This window comes from Pleurodeles waltl, chromosome 2_2 (assembly GCF_031143425.1).
Source record: "Pleurodeles waltl isolate 20211129_DDA chromosome 2_2, aPleWal1.hap1.20221129, whole genome shotgun sequence".
Classification (NCBI taxonomy): Eukaryota; Metazoa; Chordata; class Amphibia; order Caudata; family Salamandridae; genus Pleurodeles; species Pleurodeles waltl.
Genome location: NC_090439.1, coordinates 1,140,722,909 through 1,140,748,428, shown reverse-complemented (window position 1 = coordinate 1,140,748,428; position 25,520 = coordinate 1,140,722,909). Strand labels below are relative to the sequence as shown.

The 25,520-nt window shown below is 45.7% G+C and overlaps 1 protein-coding gene across 9 annotated transcripts in view; it reads right to left on the bottom strand.

The window, feature by feature from the left end:
- NUGGC (nuclear GTPase, germinal center associated) overlaps positions 1–25,520 on the bottom strand; it is a 1,501,499-nt gene that overhangs the window by 1,391,920 nt on the left and 84,059 nt on the right. For all 9 annotated transcript variants that reach the window (XM_069221057.1, XM_069221058.1, XM_069221055.1 and 6 more), the window contains 2 exons: positions 17,554–17,747; positions 15,037–15,146 (listed from right to left, as the gene is read on the bottom strand). In XM_069221057.1, the coding sequence (XP_069077158.1) occupies positions 15,037–15,146; positions 17,554–17,747 (304 nt within the window). The remainder of the gene's footprint in view (positions 1–15,036; positions 15,147–17,553; positions 17,748–25,520) is intronic.

The window sequence follows — 25,520 nt, the reverse complement described above, 5'->3', positions numbered from 1 at the left end:
CCTGTGTGAAATGGTGCACACACTATTTCACAGCCATTTTCACTGCACTTAAGTAACTTATAAGTCACCTATATGTCTAACCTTCACTTGCTGAAGATTAGGTGCAAAGTTACTAAGAGTGAGGGCACCCATGCACTAGCAAAGGTGCCCCCAACATAGTTCAGGGCCAATTCTCAGGATGTTGAGTGCGAGGACGCCATTACACGTGTGCACTACATATAGGTCAATGCATATAGCTAGCATCACAAAGAATGGCCACATAAGGGGACTATGATCGTGGAATTGTCCCACCCCATTCCAAATCTGGTACTGGGGAGTCAATTCCATGCATCCCGGGGGCTCCACCATCGACCCCCAGTACTGCCAAACCAGTAGAGGCTTCCAATGCAGCTACAACATTTCCTTTGGGAGGAGAGTTTTACACCCTCTCCCTTTGGAAATAGGTGTTACAGGCTGGGGAGGGGTAGCCTCCCCCAGCCTCTGAAAATGCTTTAAAGGGCACAGATGGTGCCCTCCTTGCATACGCCAGTCTACACCGGTTCAGGGACCCCCCCAGTCCCTGCTCTGGCGCAAAACTGGACAAAGGAAAGGGGAGTGACCACTCCCCTGTCCATCACCACCCCAGGGGTGGTGCCCAGAGCTCCTCCAGTGTGTCCCAGACTTCAGCCATCTTGTTTTCCAAGGTGTGGGGACACTCTGGAGGGCTCTGAGTGGCCAGTGCCAGCAGGTGAGGTCAGAGACCCCTCCTGATAGGTCCATACCTGATAAGGTAGCCAATCCCCCTCTCCAGGCTATTTAGGGTCTCTCCTGTGGGTTCTCTTCAGATTCTATTTGCAAGTTTCCAGCAGGAATCCTCGGCAACTAATACTTCATCCTCTGACCTCGGATCAACCGCAGACTGCTCCAGGAACCGCTGTAACAGCAACAAGGTATCAAGAAGGGCTACTTTTCCTCTGCAACTTCAGCTCCAGTCAGCAACAGTTTCCAAAGTGTGCACACTCTGGGGACTCCCTGTCTTCATCCTGCACCAGAAGGATGGAAGAAATCTCCTGTGACGTGACGGAGTCACTTCCCTGCTCACGCAGGAAGTCGACGACCGGTTCTCTTGGACTACTGTCCTGGCGAAGAGCGTGCTCCTTGGAACACAGAGGGTGGACCCCATCGACACAGACTGTCCTGAGGTCCTGCTGTCCCAATTTGGAGGAGGTAAGACCATGCCTATCCCGAGAACGACAGTACCCCTGTGCACCGCGTCTTTTTCACCTCCTGAGGCCTCTGTACACTACTTGCACAATTCCTTTGTGCACAGCCTGGCCGAGGTCCCCAGCACTCTATCCTGCGACGCTCAACTCGCTGAATTGTACTCCAGCGGCGTGGAACCTTCCTTTGTAGTGCTGCACCCACCACATTTTGCACATCCTTTGTCCCCATGTCTTGGGACTCTGGTGTTCTGAGTGCTCTTTAAAGTGCTGAGAGCCCTTTATTCCTCCTCATACAGAGTTGAGGCCCCCAGGTCCCTCCTGGGTCCAGATAGCACCAACTTGACGCAAAGTGTGACTTTGCTGGAACCAAGGCTTGCTGGAGGAATCCAGCACCAAAACTCGCCTGCATCCAACTTCTCTTTGTGGGACATCTAGTGCATCACACAGGAACCCTCTGACATTCTCCTTCGGTGCATTTCCTCAGTCTTCGTCCAACCGGGGACACTTCTTTTGCACCCTGTTCTAGGTTGGCGGGGGCTCCTGTCCTTCCTGGAACTTCTTTCGACTTCTAGACTTGGTCTCCTTCCTTTGCAAGTATTCAGGCCCAGGAATCCACCATTTGTTTGCAGTCTTGTTTGGTTCTTGCAATAACTCTAATCACGACTTGTAGTGTGTCCTGAGGAAACTTGCAGTACTTTACTCCTGCTTTTCTGGGGTGGGGTAATTTACTTACCTTTACTGTATTCTTACTCTCCCAGCGATTCTCTACACACTACACTTGTATGGGGGGAATTCATGATTCGCATTCCACTTTTAGTATATGGTTTGTGTTGCCCCTAGACCTATTTTCTCCCATTGCATTCTATAGCATTTCCTATTGTTTGCACTATTCTATTTCTAATTACTTACCTTATTTTGGTGTCTAGTGTGTATATATTGTGTATAATACTTACTTCCAGAAGGAGTATTGCCTCTAAGATATTTTTGGCCCTGTGTCACCCAAATAAACTACCTTTATTTTTGGTAACATTGAGTATTTGTAAGGAAATGCCTCCTTGGCATGGTTATCCCCTAACTTTTTGCCTTTGCTGATGCTAAGTTTTGATTGGAAGTGTGCTGGGACCCTGCTAACCAGGTCCCAGCACCAGTGTTCTTTCCCTAAACTGTACCTTTGCTTCCACATTTGGCACAACCCTCGCACTCAGAGAAGTCCCTGGTAACTGGTACCCCTGGTACCAGGGGCCCTGATGCCAGGGAAGGTCTCTAAAGGCTGCAGCATGTATTATGCACCCTGGGGACCCCTCACTCAGCACATGCACACTGCCTCACAGCTTGTGTGTGCTGGTGGGGGGAAAAGACCAAGTCAACATGGCACTTCCCTCAGAGTGCCATGCCAACCTCACACTGCCTGTGGCATAGGTAAGTCACCCCTCTAGCAGGCCTTACAGTCCTAAGGGAGGGTGCACTATACCACAGGTGAGGGCATATGTGCATGAGCACTATGCGCCTACAGTGTCTAAGCAAAACCTTAGACATTGTAAGTGCAGGGTAGCCATAAGAGTATATGATCTGGGAGTTTGTCAAACACCAACTCCACAGTTCCATAATGGCTACATTGAAAACTGGGAAGTTTGGTATCAAACGTCTCAGCACAATAAAGGCACACTGATGCCAATGTGCAATTTGTTGTAACATACACCCAGGGGGCATCTTAGAGATGCCCCCTGAATACCAACCTGACTTCTAGTGTAGGCTGACCAGTTTCTGCCAGCCTGCCACACACCAGACATGTTGCTGGCCACATGGGGAGAGTGCCTTTGTCACTCTGTGGCCAGGAACAAAGCCTGTACTGGGAGGAGGTGCTTCTCATCTCCCCCTGCAGGAACTGTAAGACCTGCCGGTGAGCCTCAAAGGCTCACCCCAGCCAGTGGAGATGCCCGCCCCTCTGGCCACTGACCCCACTTTTGACAGCAAGAAGGAGATAATTAGAAAAACAAGGAGGAGTCACCCACCAGTCAGGATAGCCCCTAAGGCATCCTGAGCTGAGGTGACCCCTGCCTTTAGAAATCCTCCATCTTGATTTTAGAGGATTCCCCCAATAGGATCAGGGATGTGCCCCCCTCCCCACAGGAAGGAGGCACAAAGAGGGTGTAGCCAGCCTCCAGGACAGTAGCCATTGGCTACTGCCCTCCAAGATCTAACCACACCCCTAAATCTAGTATTTAGGGGCACCCCAGAACCTAGGAAATCAGATTCCTGCAACCTGAAGAAACAAGAAGGACTGCTGACCTACAAGCCTGCAGAGAAGACGGAAGAAGACAACTGCTTTGGCCCCAGCCATACCGGCCTGTCTCCTAATTCGAAAACCTCCAACCAGCGACTCATCCGACAGGGACCAGTGACCTCTGAAGCCTCAGAGGACTGCCCTGGACTAAAGGACCAAGAAACTCCCATGAGCAGCGGCCCTGCTCAACCCCAGCAACTTCTTTGCAGCAAAGATGCAACTTTTAAAGACTTCATGTTTCCCGCTGGAAGCGGGAGACTTCCCACTCTTGCCCCGACGCCCCAGGCTCGAAATCTAGAGAACAAACACCACAAGGAGGACTCCCGGGCGACTACGACCCTGTGAGTAGACCGAGACGACCTCTCTGAGCCCCCAGAGCGACACTTGCAGAGAGAAACCAGAGGCTCCCCCTGAACACGACTGCCTGTAACAAGGGATCCGATGCCTGGAACCAGCACTGCACCTGCAGCCCCCAGGACCTGAAGGAACCGAACCTCAGTGCAGGAGTGACCCCCAGGTGACCCTCTGCCTAGTCCAGGTGGTGGCTGTCCCGAGAAGCCCCCCCAACACCCCCCCCCCCCCCCGGTGCCTGCCTGCACCGCTAGAGTGACCCCCGGGTACCTCCATTGTTTCCTATCTGAAACCAGACGCCTGTTTGCGCTCTGCACCCGGCAGCCACTGTGCCGCTGAGGGTGTGTTTTGTGTGCTTACTTGTGTTTCCCCCCACCCCCCCCAGTGCTCTACAAACCCCCCCCTGGTCTGCCCCTCAAGGACGCAGGTACTTACCTGCTGGCAGACTGGAACCGGAGCACCCCTGTTCTCCATAGGCGCCTATATGTTTTGGGCACCTCTTTGACCTCTGCACCTGACCGGCCCGAGCTGCTGGTGTTGTAACTTTGGGGTTGCCTTGAACCCCCAACGGTGGGCTGCCTATGCCCAGGAACTGAGACTTGTAAGTGTCTTACTTACCTCACAATCTAGCCTTTACATACCTCCCCCAGGAACTGTTGATTTTTGCACTGTGTCCACTTTTAAAATAGCGTATTGCCATTTTAACAAATACTGTATATGATATTGCTTTTATTCAAAGTTCCTAACTTACCTATGTGAAGTACCTTGCATTTTATGTATTTACTTCAAATCTTGAACCAGTGGTTCTTAAAATAAACTAAGAAAATAGATTTTTCTATATAAAAACCTATTGGCCTGGAGTTAAGTCTTTGAGTGTGTGTTCTCATTTAGTGCCGGTGTGTGTGTGTGTGTACAACAAATGCTTAATACTACCCACTGGTAAGTTACTGCTCGACCACACTACCACAAAATAGAGCATTAGAATTATCTAATTTTGCCACTATCTTACCTCTAAGGGGAACCCTTAGACTCTGTGCACACTATCTCTCACTTTGAGATAGTATATACAGAGTCAACTTCCTACAGTATTATCTTTACTTGTGTATAAGTACTGTGAGACTATAAGTGGTATTGCAGGAGCTTTGCATGTCTCCAGGTTCAGCCTAAGCTGCTCTGCGATAGCTACCTCTATCAGCCTAAGCTGCTACAACGCTACTACATTTCACTAATAAGGAATATCTGGACCCGGTGTAAGTACCCAAGGTACCCAGTACAAACCAGGCCAGCCTTGTATATTCCCTTAATCTGAGGCACCTCTATGGTCCGCACAGCCAAGCTCCCAATATGCAGGAACGCATGTGCTCAGATGTTCTCATTAGATGCCAGAATGGTGTTCAACTCCATAGAACGGGCCTAGTTTCAGGTGCTGGCTAGAATGGACTTTGGTCCACGCTTCATCAACTGGTGCGGCTCTTATATGCAGACCCACTGGCACGGGTCAAAGTAAAAGGGGGGATGTAAGAATTTCAGCTTCAACAGGGCACTCGACAGGGCTGCCCCTTGTCGCCCCTGATCTTCGCTCAAGCGCTGAAGCCCCTGGATCAGACAAGACCCACTGGTTTGCGGTATGTAATGGAACGACCAATGGGAGGATAAGATATCCTTATATGCCGGTGATGTCCTACTCTATGATAGGTCCTGAGAACACCTTAGATAGAATTCAGATCCTCACGATTTTTGGCCGCTATTTGGGGTACCCAATAAATTGGCACCAGTCCCAAATATATAATCTGCAAAGAGGACTGCTGACATTACCCCACGACTGTGTAGCGGAAATACTTACTGAGGGATTCTGCTATATCTGGCTCTTTTTGACCACTGACCACATTTATTCTTCGACAAAAACCTGTCACCGACCTGCAGAGGTTGTAGTGTGACATCTAATACTGGAGGTGTCTCTCACCATCGCTCCTAGACAGAGCAGCACGGTTTAAAATGATGTCCCTACTCTGCTTTATGACTTGCAAAACTCACCATAACCCACCCATAATTCATATTGAATAAAATCGAGAGCAAGCCTGGGGCGAGGCTCTGGGACAGAGGCCCCATACGGATAGTGCAACACAAACTGACAAGGGGATGGTATGATGGGGCGTGGCATTACCGGACATCCAAAAGTATTATTGGGCAGCGCAGCATACCACTCTTAATGGATGGGTATTTTGTTTCGTAGAGCAACCAGCCTTGCAGATGGATAGGTTTATGATGCAGCTGGGGAGGGGTGAGAAGGAGGGATGGTATCTTAGGGCTTTTCTTGGGACCTGTCGACACCTTAACTTTCCGGGCTCCACTGCAATGTTAGTTCACACAAAGCCACGCAGGTATTGGGATGGAAGAGGAGTATTACAAGGGCTACCTCCATGTGGGACACAGCAGCTCTAGGCACAGTGGGACGCTTACCAGGCTTTGATAAATGGGACATGTTTGGTCTCTCCAGAGTGGGTGATTGGTGGCACCAAGGAGATGTCATCTCCTTTACCGATCTACGACAAGACTATCAACTGGTGCCCACTAAAACAGTCTGCTACATACAGGTGCATCACATCCTCAGAGCAGCGCTGCTAAAAGGAACGGTGCTCCCAGAGTCATCGCCTCTAGAGAACAGACTAATTGTTGCCACATAGAGCACATTGCTGAACTATCAGAAACTGCTTAGTAAGACACTAGACCCACTGACAGAGTGATGGGTTGAAGACGTGGGAGATCTGGAGGACGCCAACTGGACGGAGGACCTGGCATCCCCTAAAGAAGTGGTTATAAGATCAGGTTTCTGCTTAGTCAAGTTAAAGATCCTCCACCACTCCTACAAGGCACAGACTACATTGGTGCAAACGGGCAGGATACAGATGGCTACTTCCCGAAAAGGCTGTGGCCATACAGGCATCTTTTATCATATGATTTTGGAGAACTGTGATGCTATTAATTGTGTTTGACCAATGACTTTGTGTTTCACCACTGCGCATATTAGTTGCTTAATGTTAACCAGTAGCACATTATATATTTTGTTCAGTTTAGCTCCCTATTGGCTTTGACATGGCATTAGCCATTACATTCTGTATTCTGCCTATTGGCTTCGACATGCTGTATTCAGTTTAGCTGGCTATTGTCTTTGACATATTAGACATTACATTTTGTATTCAGTTCAGCTGCCTATTGGCTTTGACATGATATTAGACATTACATTTTGTATTCAGTTCAGCTGCCTATTGGCTTTGACATGATATTAGACATTACATTTGATATTTAGGTTAGCTGCCTATTGGCTTTGACATGATATTGGACATTACATTTTGTATTCAGCTCAGTTGCCTATTGGCTTTGACATGACATTAGACATTACATTTGATATTTAGGTTAGATGCCTATTGGCTTTAACGTGGAGTTAGACATTGCAGTTGAAACATCACAGATGTCTGTATTCTTCCAAGCTGTGTTTTTCCACAAGATGAACCAAGCTGTTTTCTTCACACCAGACTAGACCTGATAAGAGAGAGTACATTTGGTGTTTTCCTTTCTGCTCAGCCTTGGGAATAGGAGAAGTCTAGGAGATCTGGCCAGTCTCCAAAGGCTTGCGTAGTTTTCCCGAGTCTGAGAGGAGGGGGCACGCTTTTGTAAGGATGACTCTGGGCTACAGTGAGTTGGATTCGAATCTGCTTGACTTCAGGCTGGAGCTAGACGTCAGTTGCCAGTCTCCCGTGTAGGTAGATAATCTCTTTCTCGCAGTTGACCGGAGGTATCAACTTGCAGACCCCAGAAAGATGAAGCTGAAGATAGGCCCTACTTGCTCATACGGTGATGAATTTGACTTTTATGCTTTGCTTTGAATATATTATATATTTGCTGTGTACATCGCAACTGAGAAGTACTGTGATATATTTTGTTTTCTTGCTGCGACCACTTTGTGTGCTTGAAATCTACCAATTCGTCTCTCAAGAACGTGTGGGTGGGGAGAATTAACAACAATAAAGGTCGTCTTTGAACTCAGAAGTGCATTCCAGAGAGGTTCTGTAAGCTCTGATATGAGATATGTAGGAAAGCAGAACATTTTGGCGTAGTCAGCAGTCTTGAAAGTCGAGTTATAGATTTCTACGTGCACAATTTAAAAGTGTAATTGTTTTTTGTTGTTTAGAGAATTACAGAAGCACAGCAGACCATGTATGAAAATGCATGTGTAGTTAAACTGCCTGATGGTGCTGTGAGAAACATGTTTTCTTGCTGTGATAAAGCATATTTAGAGAATGTGCCTTTTGAAAGAAATGATGTTCCTTTTGTTTTTGAGAGAAGGGTTTGGATACTTTTATCTGCTTACAGAAAAATGCAGGAGAGATGTAGGCAGTTAGAACATGAAAATAAGAATTTACGTGTGCAAATTAGCCAGAACACGTTAATGCAAGATAATGCTGAAAGTTATAAAACTGCTGTTTTAGAAGAATCTGTCTTTTCCCATTCCAGTAATGAGGAGGTTAAGACAGCTGTGAGCCAGTCTGAGCCTCCGTGTGAGCCAGGTTTTTTGGCAGTTGAAGTGCATTCCTTAACTGATAACACGTAGAACAGAGCTCAGAATGTGATTTACGAGGTACAGTTGCAAAATGCACAAGTAAAACGAAAGATTTTAGAGTTTTACTGTTTGCACTAAGCAAGAGACACCAAGTTTTATTTGCTTGTTTGATTTTTGGAAACAGAATAGCCCTCATCTGAGTGAAATCCTAACACTTTGGTATATGGTCCCTAGGAAAAAATATAAGCAGCTGCGCGCTTGTGATTTGGCAAATGAAATAATGACTTTAGGTTTCGGCGCAGTGCAAGAGGGAAACACTGATTTACATGTAAATCAGGAACAGGGGAAGAATGAACAGGTGCCACAGGCCCCTTTTCAGGATATGGAGAGGGTGCAGTGAGTACCACAGGTAAAAGAGTCACCAGTGAAATTGAGTGCACCATTTGATTTCGTGTCCCCTGAGGATAAAAAGCATGTTTGTTTTACTAATGATTCATTGACTGAAATGTTGTTTTCTAGCACAGGAGAAGGAACAGTGTTGTACAATGTGTGTCAGATTTTAAAGCAAGAGCTGCGTGAGATGTGTCATTTTTACACTGATTCTTGGTTCACTGCCAATAGTTTAGCAGTTTGGTTTTCCACATGGCTTGTACATAACTGGTTCAATTCCCTTGCTGATGTTAAAGAGAAAAATTCAGAGTCTGAAGTGTTCACCCAGAATTCTGACTTAGTGGGGATGGCTAAGTGGGTGCTAAGAAAAGAAAGAAAGCTACATCCCTACTTGGAAGTAAAGCATAGAGGAGCTGGTCTTTTCAACTGAATGATTTAGAGTGTGGTTGGCTCTTAGTACAAAGTGGAAACTAAAAAAATCAGGGTTATTTTAGGGGCGGGTAGTTTAGGTTTTATGGGTGGGGAGGTCGCTGTAATTTTTAGAGGCCCGGGAGGTCGCATGCTGGAACCATGCATGCCGTTCACTAATGCCTTTACAATGAAAAATCATTGTAAAGGCAGTCGTGGTAAAGGCAGTAGTGGTAACAATGCGGTCGTTGTTCCGACTGCGCAGTTCAGGCATGCGTGGTTCCAGCATGCATTGTTCCGACATACATTCCAGGTATACTCTAGATGAGTGGGTCCCAGCCTTTTGACTTCTGTGGACCCCCACTTAATCATTACTGAAACCCAGGGACCACCACCAAATCATTATTGGAATCCAGGGACCCCTCACTGAGTTAATATTAAAAGCTGGGGACCAAATTGGTTACTATTATTTAAATTTTCCAAGCAGTCTCAGACTCCCATGTACTTTCATGGCTTAACCAGTAGGGTTAATGAGGCTCCCACATCTCTCCCATGTTGCTCATCCAAACGTATTGCAGCAGCAGAGTCCACAGAGAATGAAATAGTTCAGCAAACCAGCACCCCGATACCACCATGGGGGATAAGCTGCACTCTACAAACACCATCTTATTGATTGAGAGAAGGTGAACTGGCCTTCTACAACCAAACCTCTAGGGTAGTACGGTAGCGACCAGATGCGCGGCAGGAAAGAGGCAGCCCAGGTCCAAAACTGATAAGTGTATTTCTCTAGATAACGCAGTATTCCCTGAGGGATGCCTAACAACCAACAATGCAGCATACCAAAGAAACAGTTCCCCCTAATTGATCAAGAGGGTTAATGGGCCGTTGCCTCACTCACTCGATCAAATAGGTGTTTGTGGGTTCACATCCTGCCTCTGACCATCTCAGGGATGTTGCTGTAAAGAATTGCCATTTGAGTCCTCCATCCCCAAATAGTGTAACCAGTGGCCCTAAGTCTGCAATGGTCCCAGCAGCCCACGCAGCTACCAAACTTTGCTTCTGCCAGGTAGGCCATTTCCACTGCAACACAACTACTACTTCATGAATATGAGTCGGAGCCATGCATGCCTAAACAACACGGCGGGAACAACCACATTGTTACCACAAATGCCTTTACCTCGAATGCCTTAACAAAGATTTTTGTTGTAAAGGCATTCCTGGTAAAGGGATGTGTGGTTCCAGCATGCGACCCCACCTGACCCTCCCACCCCTAAAACAATCATACCCCAACACCCCACCCCTAAAAACAATTCTAACCCTAACCCACTACCCGAGTCCCACCCCTATAACTACCCGAAAACACCACAACCCCCACCCCTAAAATTACTGCGACCCTCAGCCCCCTAAAACCTAAACTGACTCTCCCCACCCCTAAAAACTAATACCCCAAACCCCCACCCCGAAAACTACTCTGATCCCCCATCCCACCTCTATAAACGAACAATACACTGACCCCCCCACCCTGCCCCTAAAACTACTGTGACCCGCCCACACACCCCTAAAAGCTAAACAACCCAACCCCCCACACCCACCCCATAAAACTAAAAATACCCGACCCCCACCCCCAAAATTGCAGCAACCCCACCACCCTTAAAACTACCGCAACCCCACCTCATAAAACCTAAACTACCCTGACCCCCATCCCGCCCCTAAAAAAAATAAAAATACTGCACCCACCCCGCAAAAACTAAAAATACCCGACCCCCAAAACTACAGTGAACCCACCCCCCCAAATCTACCACAACCCCCTACTACCCTAAAACCTAAACTACCCGACCCCACCCCCAAAACTACTGTGACCCCAAAACCTAAACTACCCCAACCTCTAAAACTACTGCAAACCCCCACCCCACTAAAACCTAATACCCCAACCCCACCCCAAAGCTACCACAACCCCCCGCAAAAACCTGAACTACCCAGAGCCCCTACACCCAAAAACTATAAATATCCCCACCCCCTAAAACCTAAACTACCCGACCCTCCCACCCGCCCCTAAAAACTAAAAATGCCAGGACCCCCCCACAAACTACTGCGACCCCTCCCACCCCCTAAAACCTAAACTACCGACCCCCCACACCTAAAAACGCTCCGACCCCCACCCCTAAAACTGCTGTGACCCCACCACCCCCTATAACCTAAACTACCCCAACCCCACACCTAAAAACTAAAAATGCCCCAACACCCCACACTCCCCTAAAACTGCTGCAACCCCCCAAAACCTAAACAACCCCAACCCCTACCCCTAACTAATAATGCCCCAACCCCCCACCCCCTAAAACCTGAACTACCCCTACACCCCACAAACTAAAAATACCCCGACCCCGCCCCTAAAACAGTCCAAGCCCCACTTACCTGACCGCTTTCGTTGTTCCGGAGTCGTGGTTGGGGATGTTTCCCCTACTCCACACCATAGTACATGGAGTCACCCTGTCCCCAATGGCAGTCTCAGAACAGGGACAGAGGCCCTTGCTCTGCAACGTCTCTAGCATGAGAGCTTTCCACTAGAAGTCACAGACATTGTGCAATTCTTCCCTATCTGGTGCCACTCTATATCTGTTCTCACAAAAGGAGAAGTCAACAGTATCCTGAATTAGGCTCCACCAGGAAACCATGCCCTAGGTATGGCAGAGGGAACGATTTGGGATGAAAATTCCCCTTAGGTGGCATCTATTACAGACTTCGGTTCAGTGAGCCTCCTAGGAGCTCTAGAGATAAGTTTCTTCTCCCGCCAGTGCCAAAGCTATCAAAATTACACCACCTGCACACTTTTATAGATTTGCATGTTTGATTTCTACTCTATCATCAGGACTGGAACCTCTATAAGCAAATACTGCTTTACCCATGTACTGTATGCTGTCTAAACATGTAATTGTGTGATCCAGCCAATAAAGTGGAGACAGATCACAACTCCGCTCAAAGGCTTCACAGCTCACATTTTCTACTGCACTTCAATTGTACAGTAAACCTCTTAAGCTCTGCTGTCAGAACCTTTGTTGTTCAGTCCTTTTATCTTCCTATGACCAATTTAAATAGGGTACCTTAGACTAGGAGGAAAGGCGCGGGAGAATAGGAGGCTGGCTTTTTTTATTTTCATTCATGGCTGCGGAGGATGGCCCCTCAATCATTATAATTTTGATTCAATAGGTGTGAGCAGTGGGTGACCCAGCTACTATCGAAGAAGAAATCCTGTGACATGGCAGAAGGTTTGATGTCAATACTTGCCTCAGTGCAAGTCCAAATATTGTACATTGTGGCATCACGCCATGCTGCTCTTCCTGACATCATAAGACCTTCTATGATTGGAGGGGGGGGGGGGGGGTTCCCCAGAGTGCTGCTCCTTGATGATCAACTGACACTTACGATGGGGGGGTTCCCCAGAGTGCTGCTCCTTGATGACATCAACTGACACTTACGATGGGGGGTTCCCCAGAGTGCTGCTCCTTGATGACATCAACTGACACTTATGATGGGGGGTTCCCCAGAGTGCTGCTCCTTGATGACATCAACTGACACTTACGATGGGGGGGTTCCCCAGAGTGCTGCTCCTTGATGACATCAACTGACACTTATGATGGGGGGTTCCCCAGAGTGCTGCTCCTTGATGACATCAACTGACACTTACGATGGGGGGGTTCCCCAGAGTGCTGCTCCTTGATGACATCAACTGACACTTCTGATGGGGGGTTCCCCAGAGTGTTGCTCCCTGATTAAAAGAAACACTTATGATTTGGGGGGGGAGGGTGTCCACAGAGTGCTGCTCCTTGATGACATCAACTGACACTTATGATGGGGGGTTCCCCAGAGTGCTGCTCCTTGATGACATCAACTGACACTTCTGATGGGGGGTTCCCCAGAGTGTTGCTCCCTGATTAAAAGAAACACTTATGATTTGGGGGGGGAGGGTGTCCACAGAGTGCTGCTCCTTGATGACATCAACTGACACTTATGATGGGGGGTTCCCCAGAGTGCTGCTCCTTGATGACATCAACTGACACTTATGATGGGGGGTTCCCCAGAGTGTTGCTCCCTGATTAAAAGAAACACTTATGATTTGGGGGGGAGGGTGTCCACAGAGTGCTGCTCCTTGATGACATCAACTGACACTTATGACGGGGGGTTCCCCAGAGTGCTGCTCCTTGATGACATCAACTGACACTTATGACGGGGGGTTCCCCAGAGTGCTGCTCCTTGATGACATCAACTGACACTTATGATGGGGGGTTCTCCAGAGTGCTGCTCCTTGATGACATCAACTGACACTTATGACGGGGGGTTCCCCAGAGTGCTGCTCCTTGATGACATCAACTGACACTTATGACGGGGGTGGGGTCCACAGAGTTAGCACTGTGACAGTTAGCCCAGTGATGAACCGCTTACAACATGTGCACCTGGTGGGTCCATCTACGGTCCAGTACTATTGACTGCTTTCTCAATAAAGCCTTGTGTTTTGTAAAACTAGATTTTGGGAGCCTGCATTCCTGTTCACTGTACCAACAATGTTCAGTTAACCAATCGAAGAATTATCCTCAGACATGAGGAAATGCCTTGATGTTCAAGGTGCCTCAACACTAGCTGATATTCTAAACCGCTAGGCTTCACCCTCACTTATCTCTCAGATGAACCTCTCAACACTGCCCATATATTTAGCAGTGGGGTGGGCTTTCAGTCAAATTTACTATTGAGTTTGTAATTCACCTGGCTAGGTTTAAACAAACTAGTGTCAGGAAACGATGCCTGATGGGCAAGGGTTCTAGTTACTTATATTCAAATTTCAAAACTATTTGTATAAAAATGTATTCCGAGTCAGAACATGTGCACAGACGGTCTTCCTTTTATAAATATCAGAGAATCCTGTGACCATACGACGATAGTGTTTTTGTTCATTCTAAGTTCTAGCCTCACTTCCTTCCAAGAGCATTCTCAATACCTCTACCACAATCACATACTGATCGACGTTTAAGGGCCCAAATTAAATGTTCCCATTCTGTCACAACATTATGTTCCAAACGCCCAGGTTTTGTTTTTTAATTTTAGGTTTATTGAAATCACAAACAGTTTGCCGACAGCAAGCCATTGGAGAGTTGGCTTGATGTCTACCTACCTAATTTAGATGGGCAGACATACTGCTGATTTTTCAATGACCGTTCGTGCCAAGAACGATCTGGTGGTAAGGGGCACTGAAAAGCACTCATTGCACCCCTTGTCATGGGAGGAAGCTCCCATGAGGAGTGGGCATTATTTTTTTATCTGCTTTGGAATTTGTTTTTAAATTAACTTTGCCATATGTCATGTTTGACAGAGCACTCCAGCAAAGTTACAGAACACTGGCAGGAAAGCCTAGACAGCAGTTAGTCTCAGTGCTTGAAACTTCCGCCAGGCCGAATGAGGTTTCACAATTTGGCCATCGGTACCTCTGCCAGGGCAATGGAATTAATTACTTTGTCTCACTGGTGTATAAAAGGACGACAAATTTCAAATTAGACTCTAAATATTTTATTGTGGTGGCCTGCTTGAAAAAAGAAAAAAATAAAATAAATCAGGGAACAGATAGTCTAAGGTGTGCTCGACACACTGGGGGGTGGGGTAAGGGGAATAGAGAGCGTGGGAAGCAGCAAGGCCAAATTAAGGGGTTTTATATGCCCTGTGGAGTTTTGTTTTTCCTTTACCTCCAAAGCTGAAGACTGTGCCCTAAAACGTAAGGGGATACCATACATAGATTGTGAGTCATCTACAACAGCTAGAAATTTTATAATACATTGCTTAAAGAAAATCAACAAATATACCAGAAAATAGGATTCTGAATTAGGTTGTCGAACTTTAGTTCCAGGCACAATACTTCCACTTTGAGGATGACCAAACGTTACAGTGTCACCTTCCTGCAAACTGACTCCACCTGAAGGAAAGAAAGCGTATTATTTACTCAAGTGTTGCTGATGAAGTAATCGAAGGAGTCAAATTAGTCTACTGAGGTCAATACGTCATACAAGAGTTTAATTACACACAAAACAAGTGCAAAACCTGGGCCCTTAGAGACAATCCATGTGCATGAGTTCTTACATGGATGTTTCCGGTTTCTTGGTTTATCCCACCATCAGTTCCATAACCATCAAGGGATTGCTCTTCAGATCCATTTAGTTTGCTCTGTTGAGCAGGGAACTTTCAGCCGATGAGTGTCAAGTAGCGGCTGACCCATCCAGCAATCTGTGCACACTTGTATGATAGTCCTGTTCTTATTAGAGAGCATGGGTGAAGGAGGTCTACACAGAAATTACTTTTTTTTTTTTTTTTTTTTTTTTTAAAAGAGAACAATCTTCAGTTCTTTTACAATAGTATTGGAGTCTAGCAAGGAAAAGCAGATGCCAGTTTCTAAAGCATTCCGCCAAAAGGCCTTCTGTAAGAAGCAGAATCTTGAAACTGGTTAGGGGAGGGCTTTTTAGACGGGCTGTTTCATGGCAGTTATTTTTGCTCTTTGGTCAGAATGCTATGAAATTTCATGACATTTAACTTGGAACATCTTTATAGACAGCACTGCACTGTCCAGCCATGGTAGGCTTAAGAATTTGACAAAAGGGACAATGTAGTCCACATAGAGTACAAGCTGAACTTACTCTGTAGGTGTAGCCGGTAGCTTGCTCTTCTTCCTTGAAGTGTTATCTACTAGAATCAAACAGGGACGACCCCCACCCCCACTTCCTCAATGTCTCAGAATGTTTTGGATATTATTACTTAAATAAAGAGACTGAAAAGTGATTTTTAATTTTTTTTTTATTCAGAGTGCCACGGCCATGAAACCCTACGCTTGAAATTCTATAGACAAAGGTCATTTTTATGAAACAAAGTGTTCAAGCAGAAAGTGACATTTATCAGCTAGCATCCATTTATTCATCCAACCCAATACTCATCTACTCCCCCATGCACTCATCCATTTATCCTTCTGACTACGTACATCCATCCCTCCAAACACATTTACTATCACTTATACAACTATCTACCATTTCCTATACATCATTCATTCACAATCCAACCAAATATTTATGCACCCATGTATTAATCAAGCCACTCTTCAATCTATCCACAATTGTATCCTTCAAGCTAAGCAGCTGCAACTATCCATCTATACCACTATATACACCCACCCAACCATTTAGTCATCACTGTAGATCACACATTCATCCAATTAACCATTATCCTTCAGTCTGTACATGTGCCCGTGTGTGTCGTACTGCGAGAGAAAAAGAGAAAAAAAACGAGAATGAAGCTGGATGTAATAGGCGTGCATACGGGTCCATGTGTGTTTTCTGTTTGGGCATCCACAAATCACAAAACATACAAACATTACATGAAAGAGAACATACACTAATAACAGTGTCTAGTTACCCAGGTTCACCGGAGTGGGAGTAAAATGATGATGAAAAGGGTTTCATAGGGAACTAGTGGCTATATTCAAACATATTTGCTCACAAACACAGAAAGGGTAAACTCATTTGATACATCTTGCCTTTCATTCTCTGCAGCAGGTATATTAATTCAATATATTTTGCCACATGCAGAACGGAAGAGGTTTGATTGGCTTTTAATCAGTCGACTATTCTACTGTTATTACAAAGAAGACTGTATCCCCCCCACCTGTTTTCATGTCGCATTCTAACACTCTGAAGTAAGTTGTGATACCATGAAGTACTTATAAAATAAATTCAGTATCAGATATGCTTTTTCTAAGTCTCTATGGGGGGGCAAAGAAGTGCAGCTTTGGGTGCACAGGAAGAGGGTTTTGTGTTGAAAACATGTTCTAATTTTCAAAAGAACAGAGGAGGGGGGAATTGTCACCATAAACGTTTGAGATTTTAACTTACTTCCTACACTCAGGTTGTATGTTGTGCATCACTTGAAAATATGCAATCTTTGGAACACCACTAGCAAAAGAGCTTGTTAATGCAAACATGGAACATAAAATTAAAGAGAATGGTGACTAGATGTAGAAAGACAATAAACGAGCATATTATAATGAGGGTGGAATTCTAGAATAAGACATCACCTAAACACTTAAAGGGTTACAAACAGATAATGTAAAAATCGGAGGTTACAGGTATGATGCTGTTTTCTACTAGGAGCATGAGCAAAAGCCAGAAAACAGTATCCTCAAAGAAAGAAAGGATGCTAACAGATTATCAGCAAACCAGGCGACAGGCAAACTAAGAAGGCCTAGCAGTTTTATTAATTGAAAAATATAAAATCTTCTTACATCTTTGAGCAATTAATGCACTTTAAACAAACGCAGAAAGCACTGTTGATTCCACTACCTTGAATCCTGAGGTCATTAATGTAAATGCCCGTCAAACTGGAGTCCACAATCTTGTGTGTGTCTAATGGAGGGATTCGGACAACTCTGGCATGAACCCGTGAGATGTAGTCCTTGCAGCTAGCAGTGGGGCAGCTGATGAAGTAATCCACAACATCTCGATTCCTTCCAATAAGTGTAGTCACCTTGTCGAAGCTTCAACACAAAATATTAGATGTAGGCCTTTATCACCAGTGTTGGACCATGAAGCAAGAACACAAGACAGAGGTTTGTTGCCAATGCTGTACACGTTACGGAAGTACTACACTTTACTCTTTTATAGGGTATAATTCTAAATTAAGTATATTTAAAGCTACAGGGCATTTAACGAAGAACTGAAAAAGTGATGTGGTCCTTCCTAAAGAAATGAGAGGAAGATAAGTGGGAGAAAGAAAGAGAAAAAAGAAAGAAAAGGTGAGGAAGGGAAGTAAAATGAAAGAAAGTCAAGGGCAAGAATGAAAATACATTTTACACAGACGGAATGAATGAAAGAAAAAACGAAATAAAGGGGCAAGAAAGAAGAGATGATAAAAGAAAGAAAGGCAAAAAAGAAAGATGAAGGGAGAAAAGAAAGATAAATGAATAAGTGAGAGAAAGAAAGCAGGCAAGCAAAAAGAAAAAAAGGCACGAAAGAACTAAATAAAGGTAAACAAAGAAAAAGTAAAGACAGAAAGAAGGAATGATAAACAGGGTTGCAAATAGAGCAACTGTATGAGCTTACAACAGAATTGGTAGCAGACAGAAATTATAAAGATATAATGTGCTCTACTCACATCTGGTAGAAAAAGTGTCCTGTTATCATATTAGGCTCTACAAACAAATGCAACACTACAGTAATAAAGAAAAAACACTGGCACTGAAGGGAACTAAATTCTGTGCGGATGTTCTCCTTCTGAACAGGCTAAATGCAGTCACTCAAAGTGAAATTAGCCAGTGGCTGAAGTAGGCTGACTCACTGTCCCATGTTGTATGCTTCGGTGGACAGAAGCAAAATGTGAATGATATAATACTAGATCAATGGATGAAGAAAGGTGACTGGGTGCCCCTTTAGGCATGTATACCATACATGCATAAGGTCTTGTTTGTAACAACAGCCTATTAGATCTTTCATCTTTTGTGTGGGTTTAGCGTAGTACATGCTTTCTAAAGCAAAGGCTGGGCTTTCAGTCAAGGTAAAGTCACAAGTAGACTCAAAATTAACATGTGCTTAACCCTCTGGGAGTTTGGCACAAAGAAGTCAGGCTTAAACTTAGAGACAATATGTTAAGTACTTATTCACTACTTCAAACACTTTTAAAGTAAAAACAATGTAAACAATTTTTTACATTAATTCCACACTAATGACTCCCCCTTGTTTTTCTCATTATCTCCTCTGGACTTGCTGCGTCCGGAGGGGCGGGCATCTCTAATAGCTGGAGTGCCCTGGGGCGCTGTAACACCAGGCTTGAGCCTTTGAGGCTCACTGCCAGGTGTTACAGTTCCTGCAGGGGGAGGTGAGAAGTACCTCCGCCCAGGCTTTGTTCCTGGCCACAGAGTGACAAAGGCACTGTCCCCATGTGACCAGAAACCCATCTGGATGTGGCAGGCTGGCACAAACTGGTCGGCCTAAGACTAGTAATTGGACTGGCATACATGGGGCATCTCTAAGATGCCCCATGTGTGCATTTTTTTAATAAATCCCACACTGGCATCCGTGTGAATTTATTGTGTTGAGAAGTTTGATACCAAACTTCCCAGAATTCTTTGTAGCTATAATGGAACTGTGGACTTCGTGTTTGACAGACTCCCAGACCATATACTCTTTATGGCTACCCTGCACTTACAATGTCTTGGTTTAGACACTGTAGGGGCATAGTGCTCATGCAACTATGCCCTCACCTGTGGTATAGTGCACCTTGCCTTAGGGCTGTAAGGCCTGCTAGAGGGGTGACTTCTCTATGCCACAGGCAGTGGGTTGTGGGCATGGCATTCTGAGGGGAGTGCCATGTCGACAGTCATTTTCTCCCCACCAGCACACAAAAGCTGTGTGGCAGTGTGCATGTGCTGGGTGAGGGGTTCCCAAGGTGGCATAATACATGCTGCATCCCTTAGAGACCTTCCCTGGCCACAGGTCCCTTGGTACCAGGGGTACCACTTACAAGGGACTTATCTGTATGCCTTATTGTGGAGACAAAGGTACAGTTTAGGGAAAAAAACTCTGGTGCTGGGGCCAGGTTAGCAGGGTTCCAGCACACTTTCAATCATAACTAGCATCAACAAAAGACAAAACGTTAGGAGGTAACCAGGCCATGAGAGGCATTTTCCTACGCGCCACCTCAGCATGTGAAGACTCTTGGTGGCCCACATCTCTCGGCACCCCACCTTCACCGACTGAGCACACCCACAACCTAGGCATCATCCTCAACTCCTCCCTATCTATGATCCAACAGGTGAACTCAGTCACCTCCTCCTGCTGGCACACCCTCCGTAAACGTTCGATCCCACCAGACTGCCATAGGACAGTCACCCATGCTTTAGTCACAAGCAAGCTTGACTACAGCAACGATCTCTACACCGACACCATGACGAGAAGCATCAAAAAGTTGCAACTCATCCAGACCGATGCCACCAGACTTGTCCTTAACCTCCCACACCAAGAACATATTTTCCAGCACCTGAGGACCCTCCTGACTCAAGATAGAAAATCACCTTCAAGCTACTCACCCACAATTACAAAGCCATACACACGTTGGACCTGAACCACAGCGTCTCCTTCCACACCCCCACCAGATCCGTTTGCTCTGCTCAACTAGCTCTGGCCACTATCCCTCATATTCGAAAAGACACCACCGGAGGACGATCCTTCACCTAAATTGCAGAAAAGAGCTGGAACAACCTGCCCTTATACTTCAGGCAAAGCCCATCACTCACCATCTTCAAGAAGCACCTCAAGACGTGGCTCTTCGGATGAGGCTCCACCCTTCCGTACACCGCCCCCCTCCCTTGGGCCCCTCCCCCCCGTCTCAAGCACCTTGAGACCCTCACTTTAGAAAAACTGATTGATTGCAAGTCAGAGACTAGAGAGCTGAGTATATACACCATCTCCTCCTGGAAAGGCTGCTCCTGGGAAGTATAATTTTGCTGCTCATTATCTTTACAACATTCGACCTCCTCCTGACAATTTACATTTAACTGGGAGGGAGTGTGTACAATCCCATATGGCCCTTCTTTATCCACATCCCCTTCCTCCTCTAGCAAACAAGTTGGTATGAGGGGAGTCACCTTACTAGGAGAGGTGTGCTCATGGTTCAACAGCATGATTGTTGATGTTTGAGTCTTTTTGCTGCTGTCAACGGGGCCGTCAGATTGGTGGAGTCATCGATGGTAGTCGTCGTCAATGAGGAGGATTTTTATTTATTTTTTTAGCCCTTTCAGAGGCGGTAGATTGTTCTTTTCTCTCCTTTACTGGTGAATGACTGGATCTGTGAGGAGGCTTGGCAAGACTGCAGCCTTTGTAAGACCCTGCAGCGGTCCTTCTTTTTAGGCTTTTTCAGGCTGCTCTGAGGAGGATCTAGCATGGGCTGATCTCTCTCTTGTGGGATCTCAAGGAAGGCGTAGAGGAGTCCTCAACGTCAGCATCTGAAACTGGGATTTTTCTGATTTTAAGCTTTTGTAGCCATATAAGAAGCCTTCCTTCTCTGTCCTTTAAAGTCTTCGTATAAATAGTACGACATACCTTGCAGTCTTTTGCAAAATGATGCAGGTAGAATCAATAAATGCAGTCCTGATGAAGGTCCTCAGAAAGTAACTTCTTTTTGCTGCAAGTATTACAGGGTTTGAAGAGACTTTACTTTTCCTTGTCAGACATGTTAGCCCTTTGATAAGGTGAAACTGCAAGTACTGACGGTGGAAACCTTCAGTGCAGTAGAGGGAATGAGACTAGTTTTCTAGAGTATTCAAATGTTGAAAAACTAAGCAGAGCTCAGTGTAGACTCCCTAGCATGACATACGGTAGAAAATCTGCGTGACTGGAGCTTCTCTCAGGAATTTTCTAAAGGGTATTGCAGCCTGATTCGCTGAGGGATAAGTTTGGTCTCTTTTTTAAATTGACTATGATATAGCAAGAAGGCCCTAGGCCCTTCGATTTTGCAGTCTATCTTTATTATGGTATTACTATTACATGGTACTGGGGACTCCTATCTCGATGGCGGGGAATAATTCAGACATGTGAACATTGTTGTCAGTGCTATGTATGGAGAGCATGACTTTTTTTTAAGTTAATGTTTAAAAAAAAAAAAAAACTATCACTTCTAAAATAAAATACAAAGATTACAAAAAACTATCACTTGTAATAAATCCACCAATTGTAGTAAGGCAATCTGATGTACTAAGTTGAAATGCTTCTGCAAGTTAAAGAAATGTACTGTTTTAAATTTTGATTAAACTATCATCATTTTACAAGTTTGTTGCATAATCTACAAGTCAAAAGATTTAAAGGTTTGGCTGGTAACTAGCACGCAGAGTCGAGGCAGATCCTTGTCTAGAGCCAAGGAGAGCGAGTCACTGAAAAACTCAAGCCAGATGCATGGGTCAGTTCAGGGTTCTCCTGGACCCTGAAGCCCAAAATAAGCAGAGCTTTGATGTGGCTTCTGCCAGTCACATAAGCTTTAACCGCATGAGCCTGAAACAAAAGAAAAACATTAGCCTTTGATATAAAACAAGAGAAGGAAATAGATGGCCATCTAGTAGCTGAACAGCTCAATGTAAAATCAGGACATCCATGATTTTTTCCGGTTTCCACACTTGACCAAATTGTGTGATCCCAGGCAAATATTTAATTTCACCAGGTTTCCTTTGTAGGACTGGAGTTAGCCAAGACCTTCGGACTTAGGAAAAAAATATATATGTTTCATATAGTTTTTTTAAAGGGGAATTCAGCCATCTGGGTTCATCCACTGGCTTTTTGGTGTATCATTCACATTTTTGCTTCTGCTCACTACAACATACAGCACAAGGCAGGACGTCCACCCACTTCAGTCAATGAATAGCTCCATTTAAAGTGACTGCATTTGCTATTTCACAAGAAGCACATATGCGCACAAGGTAGTTCTCTTCAGTTTCAGTATTTTTTGTTTTTGCTTCATTACTTTGGGATTTACTTTTTTGTTTAGAATCTGATGAGATAGAAAGCATTGCCCTATCAGCTCTCCACGTTAAGCAGAGGGCACATTTCAGCGTTATCAGTTTCTGTCTCTTTAGTGTTGTGAATTCCTCCTGGAATGGTTCGTTATTTATTTGGTGCTAACATTATTACCGCAATCGTTCTTTTAAGTCTTTTTGTGATTCTGGCTGCGTTTTTGCACTCTTATTAGCCAGCTCAAAACTGTACTGAAATCAGAGCGTCGGCACTGCTTTTTCAGGTCGCAGATCAACCTTTTTTGAGGGTGGGAGTCTTGCCTTTATGTTGGAGGGGTTTGGGGGGGCGGATAAGCAGCAGGATCGACCTGCTCACACTCCAAAGGCAACCCTGTTTGCACTCATCCACACTCAGCGTCAGCCACGCTGCCCGTTTTCAGTCACCTCTGGAGCAGCGTTTAGTCCGTGCTTTGCTGGAGCTTCAATCGCTACGCATAAGCGGTCATCATGAAGGTATGGGTTTTAGTCCAGAGTTTAGCCGGTCTCCTGTCTATTATAGTTGCTCTAGCTCCCTGCCTATATATAGCAGGACTGAGAAATATCACTCACGGGCCAAAAACCTCCATTAAAATGCTTGGGAAGGAATTAGCGGTACGGGCTGCACTAATTAATGTGCGATCCCTACACAAAAATGCACTACTCATCTTAGAGCTACTCAGGAATGAACAATTAGTCTGGTTTCAGTAAGCAACAGAACATCTATTGAAGAGCTCGGCAATGGCGATTCTTAAAAGCTATGGTACAGTCCACTGCAACAGGGTGAGCAAGAGAGGTGGGGTGTTTGGATCATTTGCAAACAGTACCTTAGATGCTCCTCACTTGAGGTCACAGAGCTTCAAGGGGTTAAATTGCCTGGTATTTGTCTCACAGTGTGCGCCCAAAAAACATTAGCCAGGATTTTAATTAATCGACCACCAGACTAAGCTGGAGAATTCCTGGCATTCTGAGATAAAAGTTTATCTAGGTACCTTTTGAAATTCTGGAGCTTTATCGTGATGGGAGATTTCAGTCTTCATCTGGAAAATACCTCAGATCCACACAGTCGATTACTTCTTGAGAATTTGTCTTCTTGGAGTATGAAACAATTAATAAACCAACACATACACTCTGCAGGTCATATTCCTGACCCTATTTTTTTTCTGTCAGACCAAGGTCCGAGACATTTTTAAGAATGACAGATCAGACCATGCCGCCATTTATTTAGCATGAAGGGTGGACCATGATAACATAGGCAGAAGAACTATTCCCTTTCTCCCTCACAGAAATTGGTCTACAATACAGAGTGTAGGAAAGTATCTCTTTTTAGCATGGTTTCCCATTTTTTCATTGGGATCCTGCTAACCAGGCCCCCAGTATTCGTGCTCTCTCCTCTAAATTTGGTTGTTCTTGGTACCTTTTACACCCCACAATTGGCATACTGGTGTACCCCTGTAAGTCCCCACTATATGGGACTTAGGTACCCAGGTCATTGGTGCACCAGGGGTGCCCCCATGGATTGCAGCATATATTATGCCACCCATGGGAGCCCATGCAAACTGTGTCTGCAGGCCTGCCATTGCAGCCTGCATGAAAAGGGGCATGCACCCTTTCACTGCTGGTCACTAGACCAGGTCAATGTAAGTCACCCCTATGGTAAGCCCTTCCGGCCCTAAGGGAAGGATGCAGGTCTCTGTGTGTGTGGACATTCATAAATGTACGGAAGCCATTTTAGTTATGTACTGGCCATGTCACTACCTATGGTCCGGCTACATAATGGTAACTCTGAACCTAGGCATATTTAGTATAAAAACACGTCAGAATCATACCCCAATACTGATGCGAGTATTGGTGTCATGATTCCATGCACACTGGGGGCTCCTTAAAGAACCCCTCAGTATTGTTCCTACTAGCCCAAGCTGCTGCAGCCCCTCAGACAGGATTCTGCCCTCTTGCTGCTTGACCAGCGCAAGCAGGGGAAGGCAGAACAATGGATTTCCTGTGGGAGAGGGGTGCATCCTCCTCTTCCTTGGAAATATGTGCTACAAGGCTGGGGAGGAGTAGCCTCCCCACGCCACCAGCTTGCTTTGAAGGGCACATTTGGTGCCTTCCTAGCATAATCCTGGTTGCACCAGTCCAGGGACCCCCAGGCCCTGCTCTGGCGCAAGTGACCACTCCCCTGTACAGTATCACCCTGAGGATGGTGCCCAGAGCTCCTCCAGGTGGCCACTTGATTCTGCCACCTTGGCCCATGGGAGGATCTGACTGGTCAGGTTAGGCAGATGACGTAAGTGCCCCTGTCTGATAGGTGGTCACCTTGCAAAGTGACCAAAACCCTTTATCGGCTATTTAGGGACTCCCTTGCGGTTGAGTCCCCAGATATGGTGTGCAAGCCTCCACTAGGACTCCTCTTACAACAACCTCTTTTGCTCCTGGCCACCGGAACCGGTGCTGGACTCCACAAGAACCTAACAAGACAGCAACACCGGGACGACCTCTCCTTGCTACATTGTTTCTGTGGCTTCTGTCAGCAACTTGCAACATTTCCACAGCTGTGCATCTTAAAGGGTCGACAAGACCAGCTGCACCAAAGAAACAAGAAGGAATCTCCCTTGGAGTGAAGGAGTCATTCCCCTGCATCCGCAGGCATCTAAGGCAATGATTTCTGGCTGCTGAGATCTGCTGTTCTCTGGACCTGCGAAGATTATGCAACAAAGGTGGTGGTGGTGGTTCTGAGGGGTCGTCTTGACCCTCTCTGCCTTCTGTCCAACTTGGGAG